This window comes from Pongo pygmaeus, chromosome 12 (genome assembly GCF_028885625.2).
Source record: "Pongo pygmaeus isolate AG05252 chromosome 12, NHGRI_mPonPyg2-v2.0_pri, whole genome shotgun sequence".
NCBI lineage: Eukaryota > Metazoa > Chordata > Mammalia > Primates > Hominidae > Pongo > Pongo pygmaeus.
The window spans coordinates 117399029-117421479 of NC_072385.2; the positions used below are offsets into that span (position 1 = coordinate 117399029).

A 22451-nucleotide genomic window follows, 5' to 3' on the forward strand; every position below is an offset into this window, starting at 1 on the left:
CCTCCCACAACACGTGGGAAATCAAAATGAGAAATGGGTGGGGACACAGCCAAACCATATCATAGGTGCTAGATAAATATGCTTCATTGATTTTCCTATTATCTCATAACATTCTACTCTCTGTTTTCAATTCTGGATTTTATCTTTCTCTCATACCTTGGCTGGGTACTACTTTGGAAATATAGAATATTTGATCAGTGTGTTAGAATCAACTGCAGGGAGAAGTCAGTCTGTTAGTGCCAAGAATCAGTCATCCGATGGTTAATCACCAACTGTCTGAGACACTGTCAGGGATCAAGCCTTGGTAGTTTTCTTCTGCAAATGTGTGTTTGTCTCCTCATTGTTGTACACATCCCTGAAGGGAGAATTTAGATGGCATCTTATGCTTATATTATTCTTTGCCTTATCCAGTGTCCAGCCTAGGGCTGGGCATTAAATGTAAGCTGAGGAACACTGGCTTTGATTGACAGTTACCAATGAAGAAACTATATGCAGAACATCTCTTGCATTCCTCAGGCAGAAACAGCAGCAGTGGAGTGTGGGTTCTTAGTGTGGCAGGGGGCCTGGAGGGATGAAATATAGCACATAAATATAGGGACGTTGGAAGAACATGATCTCTTGTTCAAGAAGCATATAATTTTGTTGAGGAGATAAGATGTAAGCACTTGGAGGAGACAGTAGTGCAGGTGGTAGGGAAGAAGTCTGTAACAGAGCAGAGAGTAAGTGATATGCTAGCCAGAAGTACAGGTTCTAGATTGGACTAAAGAAATGTTTCTTGAAGACAGTGGCTGAAAAAAATGGTTTTCTTGCAAGACAAACTCACATTAATTAACATAATAGGAATGCCAAGATCAGTAATGGATGTGGTGGGGGCTGGGGTGTAAAGAAAGAAATTCTGAAGTCTTCAAATCATTGTACTCTTAAAAATACTCTGACTATGTTGACCTATTCAGAATATAGACTCCTACTCTTTAAAACAAGGGTGTTGAGTCAAATCAGCCTATCATCTGGGATTGTTGCTGTTGTTGCTAACTCAGACCACTCCCTGCCACTGTTGGTTTCTTCTTTCATCTGTTCTTCTCTGCTGCCCTCCCATCTGCTAAGCTGCTCAGAGGAGGCTTGATAATCTTGGAAGAAGAGGGGAAGTATCAGATGTCTTTTGGTCTAGTATCCTCACTTTACAAAAGAAAACAAACAAACAAAAACAGAACATACCTGGGAAGCAGTTTTTTGATAGCAATACAAAGATTCCGTGACAAAAAAAAAATTCATTTTTTGGCACTTTTGCTTTTTAAGTGCTTTAAATCTATTCCATCATCTTCATTATGACCCTGCAGGTAGGGAGGAGACAGGCTATTCTTAGCTTCCCTCTCTTTTAATAAGAATGAATCTGGACCCAGAGAGATTACTTGGCTTGCCCTGAGGTCTAATATTGAGTGGCAGTGAAACCTGGTCTCAAAAATGCCATCCTTGGACTGCTCCCACCACAGGGTCCCACTGCATGTGAAGAAAATAGACAGCCTGCCGGAACTTTGACCCTCCTAATCTTTTCAGTCCTACTGTGATTGTTCCATAGGAAAGGGCTTCGGGCCCTGGTGTAAGATGACTAATGTCCTCTAAGAGTAAGTATGCCAGCCCTGTCACACATATTTTCCAGCAGACCTTTGCAATTTTATTCTGTTTTAATAAGCAGTTAGTATTGTGCTATAAATCACTTCCATTTTACATCCCCAAATATTAATAATAGATAATTATTTATGCTTCTTAGTTTATCCTGAAGGGGAAAGAGATTGGAGGAGAGAGGAAGTGGGTGGGAAAGAAGGGCAGAATTTAATTTACAGCTTTGGCGAATCCATTTCGCTGTACCTTTTTTCAGTGTTTATACAACAGTCATGGGGCACAGAGATAGCTATATATCCTATTGATGAAATGCCAGGGCATCTTTCAAAACCAAAGACATCTCTATGTAAATGGTGTTTTCTACTCACATTATCTTAGGTTAGTTTGATTCTCCGTCAAATTGTCCATACAGTCCTAAATGGGTTGTTAGGAAAATGTGTATATGTTCCTGGTGCCTTTGAAGACAGCGTAAGTCCTTGGCTGATTTATAAAAATTAGAATACATGGATTTGATAGCCCTTCTCCAGTGCAAGTCCTGCTGTTGTGCCCTGTGGCAGGTTCACCAAAGACCTTCCCAACAAACAAAGCACATAGCCACCTTCTTCTCCATTAGCATCAAGGAGTGCAGTGCATTGGTTTAAATAAATATCACTCTTCTCCACAATGAAATCTTCCACCCTGCCTCAGGTGACAGGAAAGTATTGACAGTTAATATTCACCATCCTTAACAAATTGAGCCCCTGCAAACAAAACTAATCCTGTTTAACTATCTTAATGTATAAGGTCCTTATGCTATTGCAAATTCTAGACACTTGGAATTTAGTGAGTTCTTGACAACAAATGTATATGTGTGCAAGGTCGCAGGGCACATGATACATTTTCAAACTTTCCACAGTAGCAAGTCCAGAACAGGACTTTAAATCATCCCCCCCAGATAATGTCCTGGATACACTTGTTCCAGGGCTCCTGGAAGTATTGGTTTCTGAAACTGCCCATGTAAATCACAGAGATTTTTAATAGCTTTATTGTTAGACAGGAGTAACCCCAGCTTTATGTAACCATTCTCCTCAATTTCCATGAAATAATTGGCAATGGTTAGAAGCTTAGAATATGGTTCTTAGAAGGAACATTACCAAAGAAAACACTGGCTGCAACTAGAAATAAGGACCCATTTTCACCAGTAACATTGTTGGTGTGTGTGTGGTGGGGTGTGTTTGTACCTTTCTTTGACTAAAGGTCAGTCTTTGTGTTAAAAATAGAAAAGCCAAGCACACAGTTCAGAGTTCCTGTTCACTCAGCAGATGCTTTAAGGGGTTGCTGATAGCTTAAATTTGGTAACCTTTTCAATCACTAATTCTTCAGGATTCCTTTCAAGATATCTTTCCATGACATCTGAAAACACAATAAATTTCAAAAACATGCTCACCACTTGAATCTGAATATCGAGGAGGCCAAGTGTAGACTCCAAAGCCTCTCAAAGGGATTTTCCAGATGGCAAAATGATAACAGCTTTCAGATTAGAAAAGTAAACATAAGTGCAGCTTTTCACTGTCAGACTCAGCAAATACCCTGTTAGTGTGTTAACCACACTGATGAGACATTCAGGCCATAGATCAATAATGGATGATTTGAGAACATGGATGTTAATGAAAGAGTGGATGGCCAATTTGACTGTAGGTAAATACCTACATCTTAATGGTAACCAGGAGAGATATAACTATACAAAAGCCATTTGAGTGCAGTGAGCTATAATGATACCACTGCACTCCAGCCTGGGTGACAGAGCCAGATCTTGTCATTTAAAAAAATAAAATAAAGTCATTTTGGCAGTAGAGACAGAGGAGAGGATCTAAACTTAATAGGACCTTTACTTACTACACTGCTTTCAAGTACCCAGCATTCTATCCCATCTTACCAATTTCTTCGTGTATTCATTGATTCATCACACGTTTATTGCCTGTCTCCAGTGGCCTTCTCAAAAGATCTCAGAATTCAAAGACAAGCAGAAGAAAAATCACAAAACAGTGTGAGTAGTATATTTCAATTATTTATTCAACTGTTTGTTCAGCAAATTTTTCTTGAGCATCTACTATGTGCCAGGCCCTGTGCCAGACCCTAGAAATATAATGTCAAATGAAACAAATATGACCAGAGTCCTACAGTCTAATGGATAAGATTTTCATTAATTAGTTCTGACTGTATGATCATTTAGCTGCGGGATGAAAATAGAATGAATCATGGACTTCCATAGGGATTTAGGCCAATGTCACATGTCACTGTGGGTCACACAGTTCTTTTCCCATTTGAAAAGACAGACAGACAGACAGAAGACAGACAGACAGACTAGAGCTTCTCCCAGTTGTCACTCTCTTCCTTGAAAGCTGACACCACTTGTGATGTGAGTCCCCCAAGAATCTTATGGCACTCTGGCCCAGAAGGCAGGAACTGTGCTGCCTGTCTAATTATAGCTGGAAGAGGTGACTTCAGTTTCATGACAGGAAAGAAGGAAGAAATTGGACATCCAATAAAACCAACAAAATTTTGGATGAAAATGAGGCAACATGTTTCTAAGCCTGGATGAAAGATGGAAATGATAGAGTGGCTTTCTCCTACCGCATCCCACCACTGCTAAACCACATGAGAAATATTTCTAATAGGACACCAGGAAATCTGCCAAAAGAAACAGATTCTTAGAGAGGGAGGCTGAGGACTGAGGGTCCTGTCTTATAGATCACCCCAGCTGCCAGGAGAGAATTACTGTAGGATGGAAGGTATTTGTTTACCACAGCCCCCAAAGTCCGCCTCCTCTGGGAGAGAAGTCGTACCAGCTCCCGGTTACTCATGTAACTCTGTGGTCATATAAATGTCAGTGCTGATTTGTTGAAAGGGTCCCTTCACCTGGGATGGAGAGCGCAGTTTATTTGTCTCTAGTGCCAGTACCTTTTTCAGGCCACCCTATCAGAAACAGTCTTATTTTTGAAACAGTTAAGAAAGGCCTCTATTTTTAAAGACTGACTTGAAATCTTTCTTTTTTTCTGTTTAAGTAATCATCAACAGGATTTTTTTTTTTTAAATTTCCAGCTCTCCTCTCTGGCCCACTTAGTTTTAATTCTGTTTTGTCTAAAACTTATCAAGTGGTGACTTGCTAGTGTGGAGCCAGGTGACAGCTGAGATTAGAAGGCTTTCTGTTCTGGCCTCAGAGTGCCTTCTTCTTTCCCATACTATTCTATAAATATATTCAAACAGTCTTAGCCCTGATAATCTTGGTCACTGACTATCTTGCTTTTCTTCTTCTCCAAATACATACATCTCTAGAAAACTGTCTTTGTTTAGCTTATGATTTTTCAAAAGGAGAAAGGATTTGAATAGTCAGTGTTTTATTTTTATTTGTTTTCTAGACTCATTGCTTTGCATTTTTTCTTATGTTTTCTTCCCTGACACTTTCCTTACTCAGAAACTGCCAGCCTTACCCTGGAATTCTATTCTACCAAAACACTTTCTCCAGTTATGGGCCTCCTAGCTTGTGGATTTTTAGGTTTCTGTTTAAGACACTTGCATCACTTTAAGAAAAGTTTGAGAAAGCAGAAAAAGGTAAAATACAAAGTGATTAATATTGTGAGTAACATCATTTCTGAGAAAACTTACCAAATGTTTTTGGGAAACACTGATAGGCCATAAAAACCTTAAAAAGTTCAGGTTGAATACCCCTTATCCAAAAATGCTTAGGACCGGAAGAGTTTCAGATTTGGGTTTTTTTTTTCTTTTCTGATTTTGAAATAGTTGCATTATACTTACCAGCTGAGCATCCCAAATCCAACAAGCTGAAATGCAAAACACTCCAGTGAGAATTTTCTTTGTGCACCATGTGGGCATTTAAAAACATTTCAGATGTTGGAGCATTTCAGATTTTTGGATATAGGAAGCTCAACCTGTAATAAATGTCTTTTTCCCTTACTGTCTCCAGTAGATTCTGTTTTCTAACCGAGCAGGTTTGTTTGTTTGTTTGTTTCCCAGCCTTGCTTTCTCCAGCTGCCAAGCCTTTTTCCAAGCCGTGCTCTCTTCATGAATATACTCCATTTCACCTTCCATTGCCCCAGCTGAAGTCCTATCCCTTACATGTAACTGTTTCCACTCTTTCCAGACCACATTCATCTCTTTCTCTGAGTCCTGGTGCACAGACATTCTAGTACCTCCTTACTTCCTAGTTGAAATGGTCTCATTCTTTGAATGTATAGTTTGCAAAGTTTCTGGATAACCTATGAGGACCTATGATCTTTTCTTCAAAGCGAATTGCCATGGCACTGATGATTTTCACTCTTCATTTCTTAGGAAACTCCACCAGTTTCTCAGGTCTTAGGCAGCAGGACCTGGTGAGTCACCTAGTCTAAAAATCTCCATGGGCTCCAGTCATGGAGAGTTTAGGTAACTGAAGCAGGAGCAGCCACCTCGCCTCCGTTCCTCCCCGATCTCAGCATTTCTGAACACCAAGTCAGCATAGCCAGTGCCCCACTTTGCCATCACTTATCTTGTGGATTCTGTCTTTTGTTTTTTTGTTTTGTTTCATTGTTGTTGTTGTTGTTGTTTGAGATGGTGTCTCACCCTGTTGCCAGGCTGGAGTGCGGTGACATGATCTCAGTTCATTGCAACCTCTGCCTCCAGGATTCAAGCAATTCTCCTGCCTCAGCCTCCCAAGTAGCTGAGACTACAGGCACGCACCACCATGCCCAGCTAACTTTTGTATTTTTAGTAGAGACGGGGTTTCACCATGTTGGCCAGGTTGGCCTCAAACTCCTGACCTCATGATCTGCCCGGCTTAGCCTCCCAAAGTGCTGGGATTACAAGCGTGAGCCACTGCACCCAGCCCTGTCTTTTTTTTACCCCCAGAGAAACACTGGTAAACAACCCTCTTGCAGGATCAGCCCCTTGTACTCCCACGAAGATTAGTTAAAACTGAGATTTGATCTGTTGAGGGTTAGACCAGGTGTAAACTCGGCCTTCACCCTCTGTTAGTGAGGTCTGCTGCAAGCATGCAGTGCCTCAGGATCTGGATATTTGAAAACAGAGTTTTATAAGATAACATCTGTCCCCTCTCCATGAGCAGTGCCTTTGTTTTAAATGGAGAGATGAACTTCCCTACTAGGCCAGGGAGATAACATATTGCATAGGAATTGCAAGATAAATAAAACCCAATCTTTACTACCTCTCCACCACCACCCACCAGCTCCCGTGAAATGCTCGCGGGAACAAGAATACATAGTAGCTCCAGGAAGATAATCAAGTGAGAATTCACTGAAGAGCTCGAGGGTGCTTCTGTGACTGTTAGAATACTGTTTTCATTATGGAAGCTTCAGTGTGTCACTTGTTTTTGTGGGTAACAGTCGTGGTCAAGACCAAAGATAAACAGAACATTTGTCTTTAAAATGAACTCCCTGCACGTCTTTGCCAAACCTCCTGAACATGAGATCAGGTTCAATAAGTGCTGTCTACATACCCATGTGTTCAGGAATGATGTGCCTCTGTCGTGGTTTGAAGGATTTTAGTTATCCAGTTTTTAAGCATATTTTTAAATATAGAAATATAAGGCAGACTGTTTTTCCCATCTACACTCAGATTCACAGATTTTCAATCAAAGCAGAAATATTCAGTTGCTTCTCCTTTAAAAAGCAGAACCGATACAGAGTTTCAGTTTTACAAGATGAAAAGAGTCACGGAGATGGAGTGTGGCGATGGTTGTACAACATTATGAATGTGTTTAATATCAATGAACAATACACTTAAAAGTGGCAAAGATGGTGAATTTTATGTTATGTGTATTTAACCACAATAAAAATAGTAATTGAAAAAGTAACAAAATATAAAAAGACCAAAAAATGTGGACTCAAAAAGACAATACTTATTCTTTCTATCACCCAGTGCACTGTTTTACATAGCAGGTGTGCAAAAAAAATTGTTCCACATAAATAAATAAGTGCCTATAATGATTCCCGTATGCTTGTTTTATGGCTCTAAAAAGATCATTGGCTATTTTAAACTGAGTAATGGGCAGAAGTTTTGTCAGTTTTCCCTTCCTAGCATCCTAGCAGCTTATTAGGCTGAAGAGTAAATACCAGAGCAGCAGGAATGTGATAGGATTGTCAAGCAGGTAAAACTGAATATCCATCCTCCTCCCAAGCTATTTGTAAACAGCAGCACTCTGTCTCTCGGTTTCCCTGTTTCTTAGATGCTCAGCCTACAGAAGGAGAGAGAGAAATCTGGAACCAGATCAGCGCCGTCCTTCAGGATTCTGAGAGCATCCTTGCAGACCTGCAGGCTTACAAAGGCGCAGGCCCAGAGATCCGAGATGTATGTCAATGATCACACTGAACTGACAACACCCGAGGAGGGGAAGGAAAACCACACATGCACACAGACACACACAGCAAGATTAAGTAATAGCTATAGTATTTCCTAGAGTACCAGGAAGAACAAGGAGGGTAATGTGTCCTTAAAAACAAAATGCATGGGTCGGGTGCAGTGGCTCATGCCTGTAATCCCAGCACTTTGGGAGGCCGAGGCGAGTGGCTCACCTGAGGTCAGGAGTTCAAGACCAGGCTGGCCAACATGGTGAAACCCAGACTCAATTAAAAATACAAAAAAATTAGCTGGGCATGGTGGCAGGTGCCTGTAATCCCAGCTACTTCGGGAGGCTGAGGCAGGAGAATCACTTGAACCTGGGAGGCGGAGGTTTCAGTGAGCTGAGGTTGCACATCGCACCACTGCACTCCAGCCTGGGCAACAAGAGTGAAACTCTGCCTCAAAAAAAAAAAAAAAAAAAAAAGCATGAATCACCCCTTTTATTCTAGTGCATTGATCTGAGCACACAGTGCTATAGATTAATATTACCCATTCTCTTCTCAAATACACAAGTGATATTCCAGGACTCATATTTAAACAATAATGTGCCAATATGTTATTTCATTTAAGGGAAACAATGTAAAGTCTGTGAACAACAGTTGAAATATGAACCATGAAGTCTGGGCGAACATGTACTTTCTGGCATTTGGTAATTACTCAGGCAGGTTCCACCAGTGTGATACACAACAGCCAAAACCACCTTGCTTTCAGTTTGTCATCTCAAATGTCTTATGAGATTTTCTAAAACTAGCAGAAAACAAAACAACAACAAAAACAAAAAAGAAAATCACCACTTTGACTTTTGCAACTTCGCAATACCTTAAAAGCAAGAAACTTCACACTCTTTTTATGTGAAAGCATTAGTTTTGTGGCAATACCAACACATACATATATGCATGCAAATACACACATACACACACACACATACACACACATGCACACAGTACTGCCACTGTCCCCATCCTTCTGAAAAGAACACCACCACCGTCATAATCCTCAAGTTGCTGAAACTCAGACAAGGCGGAGTTTCTAAAAAAGTAACAGTCTAGTAAAAGGTGGTTTTTCTGCTTAGGGGTCACCATTTAATTTATACAATTTAGGTAACATTACAAACTGGCAGGAATGCAATACCTATTAAAGATAAACGAAATGTCTACAGAATTTGCACTTTATACTGAGTACAATTCCACTTTAGAGGAGTCTAATGGTGATGGAGAGGGCTGAGTTTCTTCCAATTTAGATGTGAATTTTTTGTATTCAAGATAATAGAAACAAGTAAGATGACACAGGATGTAATTGTAGAGCCATTTGCTGTATGTTCAAGTGTTAAAATTTCCATTCATATTGAGCATGTTGGAGGACCGTCCGATGAACCAGTGTTGATTTAAGTAGTATACATCAGCAAAGTATACCAGGGATTGTATTTTAAACTAAATCTTAGGGCATTTTGATGTGGAGCCTACCACTTCTTTTTAAACAGTCAGCTCTACTGTGTTTTTGCAGGCAATTCAAAATCCCAATGACATTCAGCTTCAAGAAAAAGCTTGGAATGCGGTGTGCCCTCTTGTTGTGAGGCTAAAGAGATTTTACGAGTTTTCCATTAGACTAGGTGAGTATGTATTTGTAGTTTTCATGGCCCACATACGGAGTTCTGTTTTGGTGTTTGAGTAGGTAGTGGGAACAACGTGGCATATTGGAAAATGTCCCACATCCATCCACTGTGTCAAATGAGAGGCCATTTATGAGCAACAACTCTTGTCATTTTCATTTCTTTCAATCCACCACAAAGTTTCTTCCCCTGAAGTTATTGGCACATTTAGTGTATCTCTACTAGTGAGTATCTTCTTGGTCCTGTTCTCATCTGTGTCCAACTCCTAATAGTTTTACTGTGGGCTGATCACATTTCTGAATAACAGCAGAAGTTAAAAGATAACAGGTTACCTGCTCACCCAACAAAGAACTTGCTTGTCTGGAGTCATATGATAAATTTAATAGAGTAAAATACAAGAAAAACAAATGTAACATTATTTCCTTAAGCTTTAAAAAACTGTGCAAGTACAGGATGGCTTTGTAGATGTTGAGTAATGCCAAATCTGGTTGGAAATAGGATCAATGTGACCAGCAATATGACAGAATCACTCCCCAGGGAGGATGCTTCGTTAGTTAATACAGTATATCTTGAATGAGGAAGACATGTTCTACTCTACTTTTGCCATAAAATGAGTGCTACAGATTAAGAGGAAAACAGAGAACTTGAAATACCTTGAGGGAGTAATGACCATGATGTTGAGAGGACTAGAACCTGAGACCAAGGGAAGTACTTGAATGAACCAAACCAGTTTTCCAAGAAGAGAGGTTTTCTGACGACTCTCAGATAGAAGAGAGTAAAAGAGAACATAGACTTCTTTCTATGTTTCCTCAAAGGGTAGACCCAGTGAATGGAAATTCTGAGGAGCCAAATTTTTGCTCAACAGAAGGAAAACAATTCCTTACGAGAGCAGGCCAAGGTAGAACTGGCTGCCTCAGAAGAGAGTGTGTTCTTACAGATGGAAATATCTCAAAAAGGCCAGGGATATCCCTGTAGAAATGCTATAAAAGTTATGTAAGAACTATATAGAGTAGATGTCCGCAAACTTTTCTGTAAAGGGCCAAATCGTAAATATTTTAGAGTTGTGGGCCGTCCTGTCTTTTTTGCAACTACTCGCCTCTGCCACTCTCACGTAAAGCAGCCCTAGTCATTACATAACAGAATGAGCATGTCTGTGTTTTAATAAAAGTTGTGTTTATTTACAAAACACAAGTAATGGACCAGATTTGGCTGATGGGTCATACCTTGCCAATCCCTGCTTTAGAGGATTGGTTAAATGACTCTGTGCTATTAGAAATATATTGAAGAACAAGCTATAAGGGACTGTTTAGAGAAACAGACAAGTGGGAGTGGTAAAACTGTTGCAAGAAAAATAATGGAGGTAGATAGCGCAATGGGTTCATAGAAAAATATTCTTGGGATTAGGTTAGAATGTAGATGCAGAGGAAAGTCCAATAGGGGCAGAGGTCTTTCCCTGCAAAGCCGGTCATCTAACCCATGTGTTTAGGGCACTGTCTCATCTCATCCTGAATCATGAATGGCTGTCTCATGCACATGACCCAAAAACACATATTTGTGGTTTTCTAACAGTGTCAGAAATTGAGATTACTAAATATGTCCAGGTCCAGCTGAGCTTAGAAAGAAATTTACAAAACACTGTGGCCGTGGGGGGTTTCCGCAGGGGAGGCTGCCTGCCCAGCCATGTGGGATTCCTTCTCTTCCTGGTCCACATGCAGCACACCTCACATAGTTATCGGGAAAGACTCAAGCAGGTGATCTCTGAGATTGTCAACTGAGGCTGGGAATTGTGTTCTTTGAAGGACCTCGGTGGGCCACCTCCAATATATCTATTTATCCCTTTGATTTTCAGAAAAAGCTCTTCAGAGTTTATTGGAATCTCTGACTTGTCCACCCTACACACCAACCCAACACCTGGAAAGGGAACAGGCCCTGGCAAAGGAGTTTGCCGAAATTTTACATTTTACCCTTCGATTCGATGAGCTGAAGGTTAGGCCAAATGTGCTGTGAAAATTTAACAAACTTGTACGGAGTACCTACTGTTTACAGCTGCTCTGTTAGTGCTGTGGGGGTGGGTGGGTAGAGAAATGAGTAAGATGTAATTCCTTCCCTAGAGAGACATATAATGTGGTGAGAATTTGCATTCCATGTGGTAAAAGTAATTTAAGATGATGATTTGTATATGGAAATTTTAAATCTGCCAAATGAAATCAGAGAAAACCTTTTTAAGTATCTGTTCCACACTGAGACCAAATATACTTTCCCTGAAATCTGGCCCACAGGGCATATTTTAAAATAATGAAGTTGTGGGTCCTTATTTTTAACCAGAAGTTGCTTTGACTCTTATGTAACAAAGAGAAGTCCTGGAGTATTTATAAAATCTAGTGTCTGGGCTCCTAATGCATATCCCCCATCTGATACTGAGAGATGACCTTTGCTCTTGTCCTCTGAATTTCAGATGAGGAACCCAGCTATTCAGAATGACTTCAGCTACTACAGAAGAACAATCAGTCGCAACCGCATCAACAACATGCACGTGAGTCCCTGGGTCGCCTTGACCTTTGCACCCTTCTCCATGGCTCTTTTGATTTCTGCATCAGGCAGAGCACAGAGAGAAGACAATGTCCTTGTCTGTAATTCAGTTCCAGAGAAAAGTATTTGGAGCATTTGGACTTTCTCTTTATAAATCCATCTTCCCTTCTTATTTTCATCAGCTAGACATTGAGAATGAAGTCAATAACGAGATGGCCAATCGAATGTCCCTCTTCTATGCAGAAGCCACACCAATGCTGAAAACACTTAGCAATGCCACAATGCACTTTGTCTCTGAAGTAAGTGAAGTTGGGCAACGAGGTGCTTTTTGTCTTAATTCCACACAAGAGCTGCAAGCAGGGCTAATGTGCATTTGTGTCTCCCATTTAGAACAAAACTCTGCCAATAGAGAACACCACAGACTGCCTCAGCACAATGACAAGTGTCTGTAAAGTCATGCTGGAAACTCCGTAAGTTAAATCAGAGATGTATTCATGGTTGAGACTTCACCCAGCCAGTGTCTGTTAAGATGATGATGTTAATGATATGTAACATTTGGGTCAACACCCTAAAGTTTTCATGTTTATTATCTGCTTTAATTTCATTAAGAACTCTGAGTGGTAGGTGTCACTATCACTATTGCATAGCTGAAGAAGCTGAGGCCCAAAGTGGTTGACTGACTTCTCAACAACTGCATAGCTTGTCAGGTGGCAGAACCAAGGCTCAGATCAAAGATGCTGTAGAAGATGTGTAAGAACCAAATGGAGGGTGTGTTAAATGATGGGACATCATGATAAATATATTGTAGAGAAGATATAAAACCAAGAGTTGACATGATAAGACTGTTTCAAGAGTGAAAATGGAGGTCTCTCTCTTTCTCTCTCTCTTTTTGTACCTAAACTAGTTACTACTTGTTAGATTTAAAAATGATTGAGAATATTGAGGATGAAGCAGCATGGTAATCTGTACTCAAAATTCTGAGTTCCACTTATGGCTGTAGCCCCTACCATGCCTGTAAATAACTGGCCTGACTTCCTGAGCCTTGGTTTCCTCATCTAACGAAGTTCCCATCAGGCCATCTACTTTGCAGAGTCTTTAGGAAGACCAAAGGCATCAAGAGTACCTTATAAAATCTGATAGCCTGTTCAAATGTAAGATGGCGTTAATTTCAAATATTTCACTTGTACCAAAGTTAAGATTTATTCCAAGGCAGAAATAGTAATCATCTTCATTGCAGAGCCAATTCATAATGAAATAGATGCTAAGAAAGCCTCTAGAAAAAAAGCCTCTAGAATTGGCCTGAATTATCTGAATCATCAGTGACCCTGTCAAGGTAAGTGAATAAAATTCAAACTCTACAAATACTCTTGGATGCTCAATGAATGATACATAGTTTTTTTAGGTATTTTTGCCAATCCAATACAATCTGCAGCCTGTGTTTTAACAAAGGAAGTTACTCCGACTGGAGACATGATAGCTGCTCCGTAGAAATGAGCCTGATTCTTTTTCTCTGTAATGAAGCCATTACTCTCTATAATCTTGGACAGCCAGAGGGACCTGCTATAAAATATTCAAGATTGATAGGTAGAGGAGTGAGGTACATGATGAGCTAGCCCGCTGAAGGGCAGATGAGAAGGGAATTTACTGCCCTTTAATTTACCTTATTTTCACACTGAATTGCTGGTTGAATAGATTCAAGGAGAATTATCATTGTGGATTTCCTCAGGAGCATATTAACTGGTTGTTGCAGGTCTGGGATTGTTCCCAAGAGAGGATTGGAGGCATCTAAAGTATCCAGTTGTGGGGCCAAAGAACGCACATGTCTGACAAGGAAGTGATACCACTGCTGTTTCTTCTCTTGCAGGGAGTACAGAAGTAGGTTTACGAGTGAAGAGACCCTGATGTTCTGCATGAGGGTGATGGTGGGAGTCATCATCCTCTATGACCATGTCCACCCTGTGGGAGCTTTCTGCAAGACATCCAAGATCGATGTAAGAATAGTTGTGAAATGTGCTTTCCAAATAAGGGCCCATTAATGTTGCCAGACCTTGTTTTTCTTCCTCAGGCACCTCAAGACCACTCCACTGAGAGTGATCTTTCTAAGATGCACAGCCCATCCTGGCAGCTGTCCTCACAGCAAGATGTCCAGGCTTTTTCATGTGCTTAGGACAAAACACTCAACCTCAGAAGCATAGCAGCAATGTTACAATGCTGATCCCCTCAGTCTCTAATGGAGCTGAGCAAAAGAGCAGTCACTTAGTTGTATGCAGTCCCTTCATTTACCCAGTGTGCTGTACAAATAGATGGTTTCTATTCTATGTGTGTCCTATTGTGAAGAGTTGGGAGATACTGCATCACAAGACACTATGGTCAAATCCCAATTACCCTTTCACTTCCTCTCCCACCACTACCTGTTGCTCCACTCAAGTCCCATGCCTTTCCTCATCATTTGGATATACGTGATATGTGTCAGTCCTTTCTCCTGCCCAGAGAGCCCTTCCTCTTCCTCTGTGATGGGCGGGTTCCTTTCAGACATGCTTCAAATGTCACCTCATCTAAGAACACATTTTCTGCATGGGACGAGCCTTCTTGCTTCTCTGGTCCCCAGAGCACTCACCGTTCTGTATTTTCTGACTCCCTCACAGACAATTTCTTGACAAGGACAGAGACCATAATCTATATACCTCATATCTGCTCTATTGCCTCACACAGTACCTGGCACATAGTGGGTGGAACTCAACAGACACCCTGTAGGTGTTTTGATGGATGAATGAATGAATAAAGATAATTGAAAACACATGATTTTGGTGCACAGTTGCTTTGCTGTTGATTGTGGCATAAAGCACACCTCCTCTTCATCCAGCACTTGCCTGCAGCACCAACCCAACAGTGTATCACATGTACTCATTTAAAGCCTTTAAAGTGCAGAATAGCTCCTCTTGGTAGTAACTTACTTACTCCAGTATAGCTGAGTCTGGGTGACACACTGTGTTCACTCATCTGCAGAGAACAGTGTCCTGATGCTCTGGCCCTATGCAAGAGAAAGTCTACATGCCCAGGAGGGCCATAGATCTGAAGAATGCACGATAATGTATCAATAAAAAATGTAACTTAGATTACTTGTTTTTTAAGGTTCTGGGTTCGTAGTATAGTTAGTCATGTTTCTTCATAGACTCTTTATTACTTTTAATGTAATTATTTCTATGTACCAAGAAAATAAATATTTATGTAAAAAAAATTTTGCCATTTAGGAAATCAAGACATAGTAAATTAAATATATCTGTAATAACCTCACCATAAGCAGAGGATCACCGTTCATACAGCAGCATGCATGTGTACCTTTTAGTATAGATGCTTGTGTCGACATGTGTGTGGATGTCCTTAACAAATTAGGACCCTGCTTTACGTGCTATTTTGAAACATATTTCATTTACATAAAAGTATATTATGGGCATTTTTATACCAATAAGTGTTTTTACTGTATCCTTTGTGAGGCTTTAACATTTTCATACTATAGATTGAGTATAAATAACTCTATAAATATTATTTGACTATGGATTGAGTTCATTACCTGAGACTCATAAGATATTCTCATTACCATAGCCATTTGTTAACTTGTCACAGAGTCAACAATTAAAAATACACTGGGTAAAATTATGCCTTGTAGCCCTAATCTTTAAAAAGCTTGACTTTATATGTTATTTACTGGGTCTTTCAGTCGAGGCTGTAAACAGTATATCATGTTAAGTCTTCACGCATAGTCTTGATGAAGCTTGCTTTTGTCCATGGAGGTCTTACTATGTAAGGTTTGTTCATATGGATGTTTGCATGTACCTCTAAGAAAGTTTCAGGCTTAACAAGCACGGCAAACCATTTGAGATGGGCCATTTTTTTCATGACATATAGAGTCTCCATTCAGATACTAGTCTGTTTCTAAGCCAGCAGTTATAGTCACTGGGCTTATAAATCATTAGGGCATCAGCATCAACTGTGAAAACCCCAGGATCTCTTTGCGAGGGCCTAAGAGAGGCAGGCACTGTGTGTGTACTTACAAAGGGCATGCTTTGGAGTGCAAAATAGGCATGCAGTGAGCTCTGGAAACCTAGGGGAGGGAGAAACTCGTTTTGCTGAAGAGCAGAGACAGAGGGTGATGTTTGAGGTGGACCTTGAAGAAGATGTAGGATTTTCCCAAAAGGACAGAGGGAAAGCAGTGTCCTCCAGGCAGGGTGAATCATCAAAGTGGCCACCAAGGCGGCACAAGCCATTTAGAGAAGAAATGCTAATTGTGGACGCCAGGAAAGGAGGGTTGGGAGAGGTGGTGTTTTCAATTGATTTCCTTGGAATCTTTTGAAATGACCCAATAAGTAATCACCTCTTAACCCCTGTTCCCATCTCAGATTTTATCCAGAATTCCAGACCCCATTTCCCATGGACACCTGAAATATGGCCATCCCCGAAACAGAGATTCCCCTCCCCCCACAAACCTGTTCCTTCTCCTGGGTTCCTGTCTCAGGTATTTCATCAGCCTCCAACCAGTGTCTAAGCCAGAGGCTAGAATTGTCCCTGAGAATGAGGAATGGCTTCTTCACCCCATATCTCATCAGTCACCAAATCCTATGGAGTTGACCTCAGATTAGTCCCTGTCTCTCCCTGCTCCTCCATGCCCGCTGCTGCTCCTACGCTTCACACCCTCAGGGGCTCTCACTGCCCCTTCTTTCTCTGTTATTGCTTCCTTCTGGTCCGTTTCCATATTAACCGCATCACTAGATTATTTAACACCTATCAAGGATGTTTTCCACAGGTAAAGGCCCCCAGCTTCTGAACATGCTGTCAAATTCACACTGCATCTGGCCCCAACTGTATCCTTGACAGCATCTCGTTATTCATACCTACAGCTTAAATCACCCTAAGTGGAACTCCAGATTCCCAAACAGCATTCCCTGCTGTTCCACCCATTCCACATCTGCATTCTCACTGCTTCTTAGGCCTAGTTCGTAAGAACACTTCCACACTATGATAATCAACTATGGGAGAGGGACAGAATCTCTGCATCCCTGGGCCTGATGCCATCCCAGGCCTGGGGTGGCATACACCTGGCATGCTTGTAGCCTCTCCTAATCTGGTACGCATGACAGACACCTCTCGTTTGCCACGACATTCTTTTTTGATGAACCTGTAGTGATCCTCACATGATTCCCAACCCTGTGTTCTGGCAGCCTCCATCAGTCTATCAGGGCCTATCAGGCCTGTAAGATAAAACTTTTGACATGCAAGAAGCACAATGACAGAAAATGTTTCTAAGGGCTGTTACAAAAGGGGCCCTAAGTATAACCAAATCCAATATATAACAGCGTATGAATAGCTTTGCAGAAAGATTCTTGCTTTGCCAAAAAACACTCCAGGATATGCATAATGTAATGTGATCTATATAAATTCAGTTTCCATGCACTTCCCAAATTATGGGTCAACTATATTATATGGACACAAAAAGCTAAGACACTTGCCTAGGTTTGTGAAGATACTAAAGAAACAAGCATGAAGGAAACTCAGGCATTTCGCCTCTGTGAAGTTCACATTCTGAACAGTGGCCCTTCATCAGTCCTCTCAAAGATGGCTGAGACATAGACTTGGACCTCCAGGAGCTCCTGGTCTAGTGAAGGAAAGAAGTTAATATGGGCACTAAATTCTCCAAGTTTCTCTGATAAATGACAGAGTCGTATTGGGAGCACAGAAAGGTGTTGGTTGCTTCTATCTAATGAAGGTAGTGAGGTCAGAATAGGATTCTAGGAGGTAATGATCTTCAGCTGGGTCTAAAATAAGTGTTACGGGTTTGCCAGTCAAACAGGTGAAGGACAGAAAACATTCAGGGCAGAAGAATGGCATAAAATTATTCATATTTTATTCAGTAAATCTCAACTGAGCACTGAGTGGACGGAAGGCCCTGCATTTGGCTCCATAGTACAAGGCAAGATCAAAGTCTCAAGTCTTTGTCCCTAAAGCCAGGCAAGTGAAATGTACAATTGCAATATAGTATGAAAATTGATAATGATTGAAGTCATACAGAATCCTCTAGAAGCCCAGAGGAACAGCTCACCAGACTGAGGGGGTAGGAAAGCCTGTTGGCCATTTCTGCATTGGATTTCTATGGGAAGAAATAATGTGACATCATGGGCACAGGTTATTATGGTAGATGTTGGCATAGACAGTATTACTAAGATATTAACAAACATTGTGCTTTCTCCTCCTAGATGAAAGGCTGCATAAAAGTTTTGAAGGAGCAGGCCCCAGACAGTGTGGAGGGGCTGCTAAATGCCCTCAGGTGAGCTTCAACCCTGTGTCAGGCTCACAGGGAACAGCCAGCCTTTCAGGGCTATTGCAAATTTAAATACTGTTGTGGATAGCACCAGACTTAACCCTTGCATATTTTAACATATTGAATCTTCCTAACAATCTTTTGAGGTCAGCACCATTTTTATCATTCCCCTTTTTAAAGATGGGAAAAAAATGAGATTTAAGGAAGTCAAATAACTTGCCAGAAGTCACAAGTAAATGGCCAAGCTAGGACCTGAACCCAGGTGTGGGTGACCCGACGGGTCATGGACCTGATTCTCAGCCACACTGCTTTGGGGCTTAAAGAGACTCCTCAGAGAGTCTGACACCTTTAAAGGTCTGAAAGAAACATTTACTATGTCTTCTCTCTGAGGGCTGCTTTCTGTGAAGTTTCATCTACATAACAAGACCACTTTTGCTATCCAGACACCCTCTTCTTCCCTTCCTATAACCTGTCTTGCCATCAAAACCTGTTTTACCATGATCCAAGCCCCCATTCTTTCTGTAACCTCAAGATGGTGTATAAACTCTGAACCCCATTGGGAGTTTGGGATAATCACTCTGTGTTTCTCCTCCATGTGCACGTTAATAAATTTGTATGCCTTTTCTTCGATTAAAAAAAAAAAAAAAAAAAAAAAAAAAAGAGACTCCTCAGAACAAGAGGCTTCCAGGCTCTCACTTTCCACTTTACCAGTGGTTCCCAAACCTGGCTGCACTTGAGGATTATGTGGGTACCTTTTGAAAACACTCCATGTGATTCTGACCGCATGTGACTCAGACCAAATTAATTGGAATCTCTGGGCTAGGGTCTCAGGTATCCATTTTGTGTTTCTTTGTTTATTCTAAAGCTCCCCAGGTGGTTCACATGTGCAGCTACCAGAATTGAGAACCCACTGTCTAGATGCCTAAATATTTGGCCAGCTGTGGCATGTTTCAGCTTCTCACTGCTAACAAGCGATGCCTAGGCAGCTGCTTTCTTCCCAGGGATGCATGTGCTTAATCCGTTTCAGAGAGGGGATGCTTTTTTTACCTCTGACACATCTACAGGAATTGGTTGAATCACACTGCTATGTAAATCATTCTGATACTAGATTGCAGTCTAGAAGGTTTATGGTCCCTGTTGTCTTATTCATCTTTGATTCCCCTGAGTTCCACTCAGTGTTGTACATGCAGTAAGTGTTCAATAAGTCTAGGTGGGATGGATCAATAATGCTCTACCTATGTACAACACTCATGTTTTATACTCCACTTCTAATCATATTGTCTCATTTAATCATCACAAGTCAGAGAGGTAAGGGTGATCTGTTACCCCCACTTAATAAATGAAGAAACTGAGACACACACAAAAGGAACAAAATAGACCCTGAGGTTGATGCTGTTTTGCTGTGTTGCTAAGTCATCATCCTTTAGAAGAGACTTAGTATTAATATAAGAGCCTTCCAGAGTCTGTGGGAAAAACTAAGGTTTTCTCCTGGTGTCCATTTCACACCCAGGATGACTTTCTATACACATGAATAAAGCTTTAACTTCTGAGTGTGTTGAGCTTTCCAGCTTCATTCAATCAAGCAAAACCCTGTGCTAGGCCCTGAGTCCCATCTGATTTGTTAGAATTTGTGCCTCCTGGAGGCACTATGATGATGTCAGAGGAGCACAGGCTTTCCAGATAGCAAAATATAGGTTTGAATCAGAAATCACAAATCTCAATTCAGTAACCTTGTGATCTGGAATAGATCATTTAACCTCTCTGAATCTTAGTTTTCTTTTCTATAAAATGAAGGCAATAACCTCACCTTTAAAAAGTTATTGTAACACGAAACTTAACATGGAGTGCCCACGACCTGGCCAAAGTTTTATTACATGTTAATTCTCTTTTCCTTCTTTTGCATAAATGATGTCTACACCCGGCTATTGGGAGGCTGCAGATTGCACCATTTTTGTGGGTTTGCTTACCAGCATTTGTGCCCCCTTGTGGTGGCAATGAGGTTAATTAAGCATTGCCGGGAAAGTAGAGAACCATAAACATTCCAGTTCTGGGCAATGTTGCTATGCAAATCTCTATTCTGAAATTTGTGAGTCAGCAGGGGCAGCCTCAATGGTCAGGATTCCGCACTCAATCCTGTGAAATCCACCTCCCTAGAAAATGAGACTGCTCATATCTCCTCTGTGTAATTATTTGATTATGTAAAATATCTACTTGGTTTAATAACCATAATACAAAATTCCTTTGGAAGGAAGAATCAAATATTAAATCTGTCTGAGATGACTGTGAGCATCAAAGTGTGGATTTTCGTCTAAAGAAATAAGCCCAAATATCAATTGTGTTTCCCAAGGTAAAGATGGGCTGAAGCTTACACAGAGCACTGTTTGCCACTAACCTCTACCTTTCTGTCTCCATCCAGGTTCACTACAAAGCACTTGAACGATGAATCAACTTCGAAACAGATTCGAGCAATGCTTCAGTAGAGCTCTGCTCAAAGAAGAGGATCTATGTGCTGACCTCAGAAGATGTATATGTTTACATAATTTAATACAGATTGATGTTAATACTTGTGTATTTACATAACCGTTTCCTTCTTGTCACTGAAATATATGGACCTTAATTTGTATCCTGACTGACTCAACCCAGCAGAGCATAAATTGACTTGAGAGCCTTACCTTTGATGTCTGTATGAAACCCCCTTCTCCAAAGGCAAAATGCGGAGACTTTGATCTTTGCTACTGGAGTCCTTTAACAACACCTGTAACGATACAAAATTCCTAATTGTTTGTGGTAGTATTTTAATTCTAGATATGTTATCTCTCTGGGAAGTATAGTTTATAGAAACACAAAATATTTGATTTCCTGTGTTGGCTCAGCTACAAGAAACACAACTGTTATCTTGACAGAGGAAGAGAGGAATCCAAGAAAAATGCATGTGGAGAATTAAACCCAAGTGTTTTGAATTCAGCACACCCCCTCTCTGTCCTCAGACTGCAGTCCACACGTGCAACTTTTCTGTTTGCACGTGTTTTATTAATCAACATATTCCTTTTCTGTTTGGATTTATATCCCTCTAATGTTCTCCTTTAATTTCACATGAAAAAAAAATCTCCTGTATTTTATTCAGTTAGTGGGAGAGCAGCAGAAATAGATAGATGTGCTGTTGCCACCGGACTGATGAAGGTGGCTGTCTTGGAACTGGGAGACAGGTCCTCAGAGGTGCATTCAGGCAACAGGACAGCCATCTCTCTGCTTCAACCCTCTGCCTACAGGGATTAGGGAAGTGGAGCTCTGGCTTTGAAGTTATTTGTGAGTTTAGCAACCTTCCAGTTACCTGCAGAGTTCTGGGTGCACAGCCACCCCTCATAAGAGCCCTGTTCTCTGAAGACCATTCATATGAGAACAAAGGTCTAGGATACTGCATTAGTTACCAGAAAACTAGGGGAATTTAGAGGGGAAAAAAATCCATGTTTTCTGTTTCCCAGGTTTTTAAAAAGTAGCTCTTCCCCAACCCCGTTGCTAGCTTGTTGCAATATAAAAGCCCTGGTGCACCTGAATTTACTCTTGGCCTTACTAATGATTCATAGTGTGATCTTGGGAAACGTGTTTAAGCTTTCTGAGTCTTAACCTCCTTGTCTCTAAAATGGGCAATTAAAACAATCTTCAAGAGCCCTGTAAGGTTAATGCCGATAAAACAACTGACTCTGCCCTTCTTCCTTAGTAGGTAGTATCCAGCAAGCATTTGCCCCACCTTGTCTTGTTGATGAACAATATTATGAAGCCTGCAGTCATTCTCTCTGTACATCAGAGCTTAGTTCGAATGGAATCATGAAAATCTCTGATTCTGACCTCCTAAGGAAAAATGAAACCCAGAGGATGTGGTCATGCAGGATGGCTCCCATGTGGGCCTAGAAGCCAGGATGCTTCACTCTTGACTCCATGCTCTTCCTTTTATACCATTTGGCTGTGAATACATACTATGGGATGGGA

At 40.9% G+C, this 22451-nt stretch overlaps 1 protein-coding gene across 3 annotated transcripts in view; it reads left to right on the forward strand.

Moving 5' to 3' along the window:
- Positions 1–21091, forward strand: part of CYRIA (CYFIP related Rac1 interactor A) — a 106255-nt gene extending 85164 nt beyond the window's left edge. For 2 of the 3 annotated variants that reach the window (XM_054475697.2, XM_054475698.2), the window contains exons 4-12: positions 7841–7962; positions 9517–9622; positions 11472–11608; positions 12078–12155; positions 12334–12450; positions 12542–12621; positions 14016–14142; positions 18400–18470; positions 20881–21091. In XM_054475697.2, coding sequence (XP_054331672.1) covers positions 7841–7962; positions 9517–9622; positions 11472–11608; positions 12078–12155; positions 12334–12450; positions 12542–12621; positions 14016–14142; positions 18400–18470; positions 20881–20944 — 902 coding nt within the window. In that variant the 3' untranslated portion in view covers positions 20945–21091. Of the gene's footprint in view, positions 1–1594; positions 1623–7840; positions 7963–9516; positions 9623–11471; positions 11609–12077; positions 12156–12333; positions 12451–12541; positions 12622–14015; positions 14143–18399; positions 18471–20880 lie in introns of those variants that run through there. The other variant, XM_063648938.1, reaches the window with a different exon arrangement.
- Positions 21092–22451: the final 1360 nt, after the last annotated feature.